General features: G+C 37.9%; 1 protein-coding gene across 2 annotated transcripts; it reads right to left on the bottom strand.

The window, feature by feature from the left end:
• Positions 1 to 2,372: 2,372 nt before the first annotated feature.
• Positions 2,373 to 12,011, bottom strand: LOC119075239 (F-box/WD repeat-containing protein 11). 2 transcript variants are annotated; one of them, XM_037181632.1, is made up of 8 exons: positions 11,563 to 12,011; positions 8,485 to 8,710; positions 7,858 to 8,129; positions 7,366 to 7,737; positions 6,842 to 7,104; positions 6,587 to 6,776; positions 6,398 to 6,533; positions 2,373 to 2,808 (listed from the first exon to the last, which is right to left on the bottom strand). In XM_037181632.1, the coding sequence occupies exons 1-8, from the start codon at positions 11,617 to 11,619 to the stop codon at positions 2,798 to 2,800; spliced, it is 1,527 nt and encodes a 508-aa protein (XP_037037527.1). In that variant the 5' UTR covers positions 11,620 to 12,011; the 3' UTR covers positions 2,373 to 2,797. The 2 variants fall into 2 exon arrangements, with proteins under 2 accessions (XP_037037527.1, XP_037037528.1); XM_037181633.1 differs by having other exon boundaries at positions 6,590 to 6,776; positions 11,563 to 11,993.
• Between the last annotated feature and the right edge of the window lie 175 nt (positions 12,012 to 12,186).

Raw genomic sequence — 12,186 nt, 5'->3', positions numbered from 1 at the left:
ATAACAACTACACCGACCTCAAAAATCCATATATCTTCACGCCGCTGGCTTTCTAATCCTTTGGTTCTGCTGGTCCAGACACTTCAATTTTTTTGCAAAAACTCGGTAAACTTATGGCCACCTTCGGGACACTTTTGGAATTGACGATCCCAACAAAAATCTCTTCGAGAAAAGTGTGACGCAGTCTTTGAAATACAATTTCTAAAATGAATGATATCGCTAGAGCTGACGCTTTCAGCTTCGTTACGCGAAAATTAAATTTTACTCCCAATTTTAGTTCAAACAAGCTGGCTTAGTTTTTCTCATCATCTGCCAAATAATTTTTACCAAAAACCAACCAAAATTATACCAAAAAAATCTGCGTTGCAAAGTGGCAGATGTTCAGGAACAGACCTGCAAGAAAATTTATCTGCCACATGCGACGCAGATTTTTGGTAAAATTTTGGTTGTTTCCAGTCAAATTTTTTTTTGGTAAAAATTATTTGGCAGATGATGAGAAAAACTAAGCCAGCTTGTTTGAACTAAAATTGGGAGTAAAATTTAATTTTCGCGTAACGAAGCTGAAAGCGTCAACTCTAGCGATATCATTCATTTTAGAAATTGTATTTCAAAGACTGCGTCACACTTTTCTCGAAGAGATTTTTGTTGGGATATCAGTCGTTTTAGAAGTGTAGTCAACACTACTTTTTATAACAGTTTACAGTTTTAATTCAAAAATTTGACGAAATTCGAAAATTTGACGAAATTTGAAAATTTGACGAAATTCGAAAATTTGACGAATTTCGAAAATTTGACGAAATTTGACGAAATTCGAAAATTTGACGAAATTTGACGAAATTTGAAAATTTGACGAAATTCGAAAATTTGACGAAATTCGAAAATTTGACGAAATTCGAAAATTTGACGAAATTTGAAAATTTGACGCAAGTAATTCTCTATCTGCCACCATTCAAGATATATCTCCAAAACCCCAATTGACCCACCCATTTCCAACTTTCGACATTTTTCACATATGCCCCTCTGTTCTACTCGTAAAACTCTGAGACTTTGCCAAAGAAAGTAACTCTCTATCTCTCATAATCGCAAAAATATTAGTCCTTTCATCCTACGCTCTAGTAGCTCAAAATTTGGTCACTCTATTCACTCTAGCTCAAACGAATCTGACCCGATGTTTTTAATTATTTTTTTGTTCGAATTGTGTTCCGAATACGTTTCATTTGATGGGTCGCACACCTCTGTAGGTTTCAATACAGCTAAGCTACAGCTGAAAACGCGTTCCCGACCCTCGAAAACCACACTCAGAAACCACTTCGAGGCCAATAAAACAAAATTCTGGTTTTTCCTGGGGTAATGGCGTATCACATTTTCATTTTTATGTCCACCCTGAGGTTCCTGCAAAATTTCATGGAGATTGGCTGACTAGTTTCCGAGATCGACCGTCGATAGATAGATAGAAACATACAGAGTAAGTTGAAAGATTTTGATTGTTTGGAAAAAGTCAATTTGATGCATTTTCTATGAAAAGTGACCAATTTCAAAACGATGTATCTCCGGTAATTTTAAAGCTACATAGTCGAGTGATAGCTCGTTTTGCTCGTATTTGAAGCGAGAATAAGATAGAATAGGATTTGTGGTGATACAGGCCAAAGGAAAGAAACTTAAATTCTCGCCTATACATAGTTGCCGCGTCTCAAAAAAATTTCTTCGTTCTTTTTTTTGGAAGGTAGACTGCGTCAAGTCCTCCGCTATCGCTCCGGACATGATAGTTGCCGCGTCTCAAAAAATTTTCTTCGTTCTTTTTTTGGAAGTTAGACTGCGTCAAGTCCTCCGCTCTCGCTCCGGACATGATAATTGTGATATTTTTATGTGTTTTTAATCGTTTAATCTTTTAGTTTTATTGTGAATAAAAGTGAAAAAAAAAATTTAGAGTGAGAGGCCTGATAGTTGTAAACGTAATTCTGGTCACCACTCTGATCATTCAACGTCTTTGAACTGTATGTTTCCTACTTTTGCAAATTTCCCGCACCTCTCACTGGGATAGGTCGTATTCGGTAAGGTGGCCTAGCGATGTCTCCAGTTGCCGGATACAAAGTAAAACACTTGATTGCATCAACAATTTGTCATAATCTTTTTATTAAAGAATTCTTTTTTCCTATTTTTGTTTTTTTCTTTTGTTTAATAGCGCGATTTGTTTTCTGTGTTTTTTCATCATCACTGTAATCAAACCTTAACTAATAAAATTCTGTTTTTCCTTTCCATTTAAATTATTTTTATTTAATTTTTTATTTGTTTAATCAATAACTTTTTAATCTCTATTTACATCGTCATCATGATCAACTGGTTGCTTTTTTTTAAATATTTTTTTTAGTAAAATGCCGCCTTTACAATTGATTTATACTAAATTTTTGCGTTTCATTTTTTTTTTGTTTTTGTTAAAATTTAAAATTTCGAAAAAGGAATCTGTTGTCGATTGCTACTATATAATGTGTGGATGAGATCAATTTAGATTATCCGTTTTTATGTTTTTGTTTTTGTTTTTTTTTTTTTTTTAATTATGTTGCAACAACGCAGCGCTTAATTTTATATAAATTTGTTTGTTTTTCGTTACTGCTTTTAGTAACCGGTTTACGTCTATGTCCACGAGATGATTTTTTTTAACGGATTTTCAGATTATCAAAATTGGTTGAACGGTGTAGCATTTTAAATAGTTTAGTTTTGATAAATTAAATGTTTTATTTTGTCTCTTTCCTATTCAAATGATGTCTGCTGAGATGAAACCAGCTTCGTCAGTGTTCCATCACTCTAACACTGAAAAAAAAGAAAAAAAATTAAATTCTCTTTCGATTGTAAACGCTTTTTTAATTAAAAGCAATGATTCTTTGAGCTATGGAAAATTTGGCATAAAAAGGTTGCCTGGCTGAATCGACCTAAACTAGGTGAAATGCAAAATCCACAAAACGCACACACGGAACCCAAGTGCATGTTCTACGCGTGTGCAAATAATGTTTTTTATCGATTTCCAAATCCGATTTCCCGGTATCCATATCCACTAAAATTCGACCAAATTTCACGGTAAAAATGCTGGGATTTCCCGGTAAAGAATTCTCAATCTTACTGAAGCAACATACCTATGCATGTTCACTTCAATATAGCAGTGTTGACATACTTTTCTAGCATTCATCATGTGCACCATATTCCATCAATTCTATGTAGCGCTGCACCCAATGAAATATTGGCTCAGAAATACGCTGCACCCGAAAGTAGGAAACACCTTCAGAGTGACTAGAAAGTAGAAATGAATATACCGGACGTATACATCACTTCATTGCACAAAGGTCAGCCCGAAGTACACATTTTTCTTGCCCATGATATTTGATGGCCACTGTTTTTCTAAATGTCTGACCAACCGAAAAAGTCCAATGCTAGAAAAGCGCGAAACTGTTGCGTGAAAACTTACTACATTCGTCTGTGAGTGAGTGTAAAAATTTCACATTTTAATCCAAACGAGACGTTTTCACTGATCGGAAAATATTTGGTGTTATCAGGGGGGAATGTTATAGATGTGAAGCAGTCGGGAAAAAAATCAGATGCTTTCATTATCTCTGAAAATGGCCAGACACAAAAATTTTTGTGAAAAGTTGCTGCTGGGACTGAAGAAAGTGCAACTTTACCTTTCCATACCGAGTCAAATGGAACAATTTGAACAACAAAGTGCATTTTTTGCTGATTTGAGCATTGAAGTGTAATAGAAAACAGGGTAGAACACTACAGTGCTCCCTTCGGAACACGGGCTTTTTTAAGCGTGTATTTTACACATTGTGTGTAAAAACTTTTTGAAAGTGTGTATTTTACACACTTTTTTGTTCGTAGTAAAAGTGTGTAAAATTACACACTATGCCTAATAAAAAATGTAAACAATCGACTTATTGCCAAAAAAACTGAGGCTTCATTCCAAACGAAGCTTTATGAGCTTAATCCATTTAACTGATAATTAATATTTTTTAATTTCAAATGAGACACTCGAACCTTACTTCGCTCTTTTAATATTTTCTGTACATTACTGCAAGTCTTTTCGAAAGAATGAAGAGAAAATTGAACAATTGGGTAGAGCTAAGAGTAAAAAAGTATCCAGACGCTCAATACATCGAAGAAATCATCATCGTCCGAAGACGAAAAAATGGAACAAGCCGTTCCAATTCGCAAACAGATTCTTAGCGCATTGTGTGAGTGCTCCTTTTGTGAAAAGCAACGAAAGATAAAAGCGAAGCCACGTTCGACGCTGAATTTGTGATTTCAAGTACATAGTAAGGAGTAAATTTGGAGCTGCGTTAAATGTGTAATAATTATACACTCTTCAGTCTACGAGTGTGTAATCATTACACATTTTGCTCTAAAAAATGAAAAAGTGTGTAATTGCAAAAAGGTATTATACACACTTTTTCGGAAAGTAAGAGTCTAGGAATTGATAGAAAAAAAGTGTGTAAAAACTCAAAAAGCTTAAAAACGCCCGTGCTTCGGAATCTGGCAGTGATGGACACTATTTTGCAACATCTACACATTTTGAAGTAATTTTCGCACAATGCAAATGAAAACTCCGCATAGCGGGGAGAATAGGCCACATAGAACCACTCTAAATTCAAAAAAGGTAATTAAACATATTTGATTTCAAACGTGTTCGTATGAAGGCTGTAGTAGACATTTAGTAATAGATAATGTTGTGTGTATGTATATCTCCGCAAAGTTTACAGCCCTGGTTCGTAATCCCTTGTGAACTTAGACCGAAAGCACACGTGCCGTTTTGCGTTGATAATTGACAATTATGCTGCGTTTGACTAAATGGAAAATTTAGCCCAATTGCTCCTGTATCTGCGACGAAAACAAAGCAGCATAATTGTTGACGCATGTATTGTCGGTCGCAACAGTGAAAGAAAGATGAAGTCGATGCAAAATAGACCTACGTCAACGGTATTAGATTTTTTATGGAAAACGTTACGGTTTTGACCTTAAAGAAACGGCTAGCCGTCTGGCTATCGATAACGGCACAGAAGTGTCTCTACAATAGTGAAATGAACTCGGTTCAAACAAGTGAAGTAACAGATTTTGTATCAAACACTACGAGATTCGTGCAACAAATGAAAACAGATTTCATGATTTGTTGTGATACACTTGCCGTTTCTGAAAGGTTAAACCAAAAAAAAAGGAGCGAAGAACATTCAAACCTCGAAGTCAGCAAAGGTATGTGTGTGTGTCTGACTAAGAGCAATGATTTTGTTGACATTTTTCCAATGAATCATATTCCAGAGATTGGTGGTCACGTGGATGATACATACAAAAATTCACCTCTTGCTATCATGCGATGAAGTGAGGAAATACATTTTCCGGTGGACTTTTTTTTGAAGCGAAGGTACCACTTTCACAAAATTCCTCGATGCTTGTGGCTTGTGTGAGGTGATCAAAAACCGATAACATCCATTTTTCTTATGAAAATTGCTCCAGGACCTGGAGTCCAGGTACACGAAGCACACGAGGTCGTGTGGGGTTTCATTGGAAATTGAATTGCATGTTACTTTCGGGACATGTAAGAACTACTTACGTTTAAGATTCATCCACACTGAAATAGGAGCAGTAACTGCTCAGCAGTTGAAAAAATTCTATTTTATTTTTGTAAATATTTTGGGGAACTTCTAGTGGTTCCTCTGCATCCGAAAACGCAAGAGAAACGAAAATATCAAGAAAATGTTTTTCCTGATCCTGATGTCTGTCCTACAGGTCTCAGTTTTCCAATGACATTAAAAATACATGGGTAGGGCCGCCACCATGAGTGTACCCTTGAAGTGTAAGTTTGTGGCTGACTTTTCTTTGATTACGGTTTCAAAAGAATCCCTCAGTCAAAGGGATAAACATTTTATGTTCTGGCCACTGACCCAATAAGAGGTAATGTTCATGCTACGCGCTTGACTTGAATTTCTTTGTCGACTCGACTTTGACCATTGACTCGACTGGTACCATCGACTCGACTGGTACCATCGACTCGACTTTGACCATCGACTCGACTTTGACCATCGACTCGACTGGCACCATCGACTCGACTGGCACCATCGACTCGACTGGCACCATCGACTCGACTGGCACCATCGACTCGACTGGCACCATCGGCTTGAATCAGTGTAACAAATCCGACGGATTCTTTCCGGACATAGAAATTGGGATTATTAGTCCGAGGCTCCAAATCGGCTTCTAATCATTGCTCTTGATCGAAAGAACTTTTAAGCAAAAACAAAAACAAATAAGTCAGCGGAACGGCAAAGCATTTTCGAAATGTCGATTCTGAGCGTATCGGGCGGACATTATTTTAAGCACAAAAAATCGTTGCGGTACAAAAATCATGGCCACTTACGTGATGGACTTCGTCTGCTGGTATCTTCTTTCGGCGCACTGTTCAGAAAGTCCCATATCAGAATTGTGTCGTCGTGTGAACTGCTCACAATTTGGAATTCGTCAAATTGAAGTCGAAATACACGTCCGGTATGTTCCTAAAAACATAAAAATTATTAAACTTTTTGAGCAACTAAGCGATGCAACGCACCACTAAAGTCTTTATGCACAGAGCACTAGCTTGTGCTCGTGGATCTAGGGCCGCCACTAAATCCCAAACTTTGATTTTGCCGTCATAAGCACCGCTCACAATACGTTTTGAATCAAAACGAATGCAACGTACAAGCTCCTCGTGTCCTTCCAGTATACGTAAACAGGCACCGCATTCAATGTCCCATAATCTGCGGAACGAAACCGGAAAAATTCCGTTTTAACATTTCCCAAACGCGTGTTTCCGACACATTACCTAATTGTATTATCCGAACTGCCACTAACCACTAATCTATCACGATATTGTAAGCATGCGATGCCTCGCTTGTGACCGTTCAATGTGCGCAAGAATTCACAGGACGAAGTGTTCCACACCTTTATCGTTCGATCGCCGGACGCTGACACAATATACTTTTCGTCAAAGTCTACCACATTCACAGCAGCCCTGTGGCCGACCAGTACACGCCGTAACGTAATTTCGGTTGGCGATGTCATATCCCACACAGCTATTGAACGATCCTGTGCGGATGAATAACGAAATTGGTGTTAGTTCAGGGACGGGCGAGATGAGTCAGTGCAGCAAATAATGAGAGGGACTCGAATGAAAGCGAACTCCTAACAGCGAGCTAAATCAGTGAATCGATAGTTAGGAGTGACCACCGAAAAGTCGTGGCACTGTGGCATTTATCGAAGATGGGAACCTTCAAACGATTTAAAGGGTACGGTCTGGCAACAAGCCTGACAGAAATAGCTGCACTGCACTGCGAATGCAATATTCACCTTTGAACACGTCACCATCATTCCGTTGTTGAATCGTAAATGTAACACAGCCTCGCTATGATGAATAATTGTGTGAACCATTTCGGCCGTCGAAACATCCCAAACACGTACCGTTGAATCGCTAGAGCCACTAATTATGACTTTGTCATCGTACTGTAAGCACAGCACCGAGCCGGTATGGCCCATTAACGTTTTCACACACTTTAGATCACTGCGTTCCCATATTTTAATTGTATTATCTCTCAGACCGGACACGATTTTGTGGTCGTCGTACTGCAGGCAGTAGACACCCTTTGAATTTTCAGACCTACAATTTATTCGCTTCAGCATGTGTGAACCGGAACGCCAGTTATTTTCGATGCGATCGATGTCCTGTAAAAATTGGAGAACGGTTTGGTCATACAGTGTCGCAAAATGTACAGTGAACTGTGTGTGGTGAAAAGGCTACATTTTTCCCCATACATCCAGTTCTTGTCGCGATCGCGGACTTACGTCAATAATTTTAGGAAACAATTTCCGATAGAACGAATGTGATGGATGATTGGAGCCCGGTCGCGGTTTAAATAAATACTGAATCCATTCTCGACGCTCGGCCAGGCCACGCCACAGTGTGTCCGTTCGCACTTTTCGTTCAATTAGTTTCTTCCACAGCATGCCCTCGAAAATGACACGCAACCATTCTTTACAAACTAATTCGGCCGATTTCAGTGATTCGGCATCTAAGTACGACAGAATATTTTCGGCAATGTGGTCCAGACCTTTTTCTGTGAAAAGAGAGAGTGTAATAATCGGATCAGTCAAATGCTAGCCAATGCTGACCGTCGATTCTATCTGTCGATTTGATTGGATCTGAATTGGTCCGACATTTATAAACAGGTCAGGTTGCAGATAACACTGTCAATTCTTTACCTGAACTGTATACGATTTCGATTCAGGTCGAATCAAATCAGGTGCATTCACTGCCAGATTAATTTAACTTTCGGATTCACATCAAGTGATCCTGTTCAGAACCTCGACAAATTGAGCATGTAAGCCCACTCCACTTCACGAAATTTAATACCGTCGTCCTTTGCACCTTCCCCACATTTTAATTGAACTCTCAACCGACTGTATACTTACTGGGTAGCAGAGATATGAAATCTCTTTGTAGCATTGGTCTCAGATAGGAATTGATGTGGCCGTGCTGATAGTGACACATTCGCGACAGCAGTTGCTCGACGAAATCCACTTGATCGGATTCGTTCCATGTGGAAAAGTATTCGAGACACGAATCACGTTCCTTTTGAAATGTCAATGACGGTTCCTTTTTGCGGGCTGGATCGTACAATATGGTGGTGAATGGTTCCTGGAACAAATTTGAAAACGATTTTTTTTGTTAAAAAGAAAATTCTTAAGTCGAACGAACACGAAGACGCCGACGGGACATCAAATAAAAATGGTCAATTCGGGTCGGCTGTTTTAGTTCTATAACGATCTCGACACACGGTACGGTTGCAAGGAATTTAATTGATATTGGAATGCACCTTTGAATATTATTAGTCAGAACCACAAAGTTTTTGGATTTTCAACCGCACCATTTGGTGCAGTGGAATCCACGACATTTACGGCTACGAAGTGTTGGTGACCTGATTTTTGGGTTGCAATCGGTATATGGTTGCAATTCTGATCGCAATGCCACACAAAACTGGTTTCATGGATGTAAGTGGAGCTGAGGTACAGAAATTGCGATTTTCGGAAGGTCGGCTGCTAATCACAAAGGTGACGGCAATTCAACACTAATTTGTATGAAAATATTCATTTGCAAACATCTTGTAACCGCTGCGAACTTCAATGAGTCTCCGCTTGGCTCCCTTGCACCCATAGGACCACTCCTATCAGAATTCGACAATTGCAACGTCATTTAAAGTTCCTACCATGCACTCTGCAGTCTTGGGTGCCATGGATTCCGCTGCACCAAATGGCCGAAAATCGAAAAGTTTGTGGAATCTTGTCAGGAGCTTCGAACTCTGATTAATAATATCTAAAAGTGGAATCCATTCAACTGTATCTTGAGACCACATCAAACATCAATCGAAAGGAAACAAAAAACGATTTTGTAAATACCACGCGGTGACGATTTGAGCAAAATGCTCCTCTGGTTTTTCTACTAAAAGTGTGTCCGTTTCAATATACCAACGATTTTCTACAAGAGTCGCATCGAGCATAGGCGAACCGAAGATACAATTTGCATGCTGGCTGATAGCGATGCACAATCGATTTTATTATAATGCAATCGTATGCACACGGAACATTTACCTATCGACCCAGTTAATTTTGCTCATGTCTACACCTTTCATATTTTCATCCACAATGGAGACAAAGCCTATCAACAATTTGTTGAACTTTTTGTTTTTTTTTTGTGTGCAAATAGAGACACTGACTGTATGAGAGAGACACATAGTGTTCTATTTTGCGTGGTGCCTGTGGCTATCAAGACACTAAAAGCGACACGAAAAAACTGTGTCAAAGTTAAACCAACAATTGCATCGTCGACTGTCACTTTATCGAAAAATGATAAAAAATAATCCAATGGCAGCTTCAAACGTAAATTAGCATTGTGAATCAACATCACTGGCGAGGGGTGAACCACTCTGTGATTATTTGGTGATTATTTGTTTGAAATAATCCAAATGATCACAGATTATTTGTACATCCAAAACACATTTGGCCACATTTGGTACATCCAAAACAATAGTGTCAACTTATGCAAAAAAAAGGGCCCGAAATGACGAGTCATTGAAAAATTTATGACTTTTCGTCATCTCTTTGTTTTCCCTCAAAGGTCATCTTGCTTTTCGCAGTCAAGACGATGGATGTAATTAATATTTTCTACACAACATTCATCTGACCGATGAATCGAAAGGTGGCGTATTCTGCGTCATTGTCTGTTTTTGTTTACTGTGACAAAATAAATGCCTAATCAAAATGCAAACACAGACAAATTTACATCAAATCTAATTCTTGAGAATTCGTCAGATAACATTTTCGGAAATGTTGGATGGTTTATTGGTTCGACAAACCAAATAAATTCAGAAGAACCCAAGATACACATTACACACCAACCAATACTCTCTCTAGCAAACAAACTAGAGAGGGTATTGCACCAACTCATTGAACAATATAAACGCGAATCATCGAAACAGAGAAAGTAATAATATTCAAAATTGCAACACCAACATCGCAGAAGCCCCCCAAACATAAGCAATGCACAACTTTGATGAACACATAAAAAACAAAGAGAAAAAAAAAATCATCGAAACAAAGTGAAAGCGCTATTACGCACACGTATACATCGGTAATATAATAGACCGAGCCATATAGTGATGATACGTTCAATTCCGATTCATCAAAACTCTGTTGATAACCGTAATGTACAATTCGAACTTCAGTATTTGGACTTATAATGATCGAAAAATGAATCAAATAGAAAATATAATCGAACATGAGAGAGTTACACAGGTTACGTACATCGTACAGGTTGTATACATAGAATATGTGTGATGGTGCATTACCTGAGTGCTTTTTTTCACATGGCACCATTACGAAGGTGTACACTTTACAGGTATTGGGTGCACACAATTTTACGATTCAATTTTATTGCCTAGCACTTGAATCAAACAATGAACAAAAAAAAAAAAATCAACAAACGACTTTGAATCAACAACTTGTTAATTATGCTTCCTGTTCAGTACAGCTCTAACCGTTTCGATTTTATTTTATTCGAACCGTTCTAATGACGAGGTATAACAATTGATTGGAACAATAAACTGATCTTCTTCTATTCATGATGCAACGTTTTTTATAAGAACGGTCCCGAAAACAGCGTACAGAGAAAAATTGGTTCGATCTTCGAATGTCAATTAGACCCGTGGACCGATTTTGGATTTATTATTGTGGATAATGTTTTATGTTTCAATTTTTACATTATTCGTTACATATATGAACACAAAAAATGCAGCCATTTGCAGAAACTTTACAACATAATTTCCAAGTTGCCAGTTTTTTGAACAGTTATTTTGTAACAAAAACATGTTTTTTCCCTTGTAATTGGTACAGAGCGTACAGATATACATTTTTTGGGATGTACAGATTGGTCTTTGTCCGGAATTTATTGAGATATCCAAAATATACATGGAATGCGAGAAAAAATTGGCTCACCTGTGTTAGCGAATTCGTATCATCCAATATTTTATCAGTCTCCATATCATTTATCATTTTGTGCACAAAATGTGTTTTTCTTTCTGCCTGCTAGACTTTGGGACACTCGACCTCGATAGATATTATTTCTTGGTTGTTTTTCTTTTTTTTATGCAGTATCACCGCAACACACAGCGACCACTAGTATAAATTTCACACCACACCTTCGACGATATTTTCTTTGAATACCTTTTTCTTGGATGAAATTTTTGTTATTGTTTTAGCTTCATCGTTTTGATTGGTTTCTTTTTTCGTTCAAGTTGATAATGATGCGATGCAAAACGTTCCGAATTTGTTAGTTTGAAAGCGATAATTTTTTTTATCGAATTTCTTCAAACTGTGTCTCCGCATACGTACTAATTCATCACTTTGCACTTCATCTTTTTTTGTCGCATCGCATCGCATCGCATAATTTCTTGGTATACCGACTAACAGATTTTTTCGTTTTTGTTAGGTTGAAATTCCATATACAAACTGTGCAATACCGGTAACACCTTTCACCTCATTACCGACATTACCAAAAATGTAGCGAAATGGGTTCGAACCGGTGGCGGTTGGTACGGTAAAGTGCTAAAATTAAAATAT

Source organism: Bradysia coprophila, unplaced genomic scaffold (genome assembly GCF_014529535.1).
Source record: "Bradysia coprophila strain Holo2 unplaced genomic scaffold, BU_Bcop_v1 contig_193, whole genome shotgun sequence".
Classification (NCBI taxonomy): Eukaryota; Metazoa; Arthropoda; class Insecta; order Diptera; family Sciaridae; genus Bradysia; species Bradysia coprophila.
The sequence above is the reverse complement of the archived record's forward strand: the minus strand, read 5'-3'. Positions and strand labels throughout refer to the sequence as shown.

Excerpts from the sequence above, each read along its gene's own strand:
- LOC119075239 (XM_037181632.1), bottom strand. The coding sequence starts at position 11,619 with ATGATAAATGATATGGAGACTGATAAAATATTGGATGATACGAATTCG. Across the intron at positions 8,130-8,484 it reads TTTCATATCTCTGCTACCCA|AAAAAGGTCTGGACCACATT; the intron begins GTAAGTATACAG and ends CTCTTTTCACAG. Across the intron at positions 6,777-6,841 it reads AGTTCGGATAATACAATTAG|ATTATGGGACATTGAATGCG; the intron begins GTAATGTGTCGG and ends TTCGTTCCGCAG.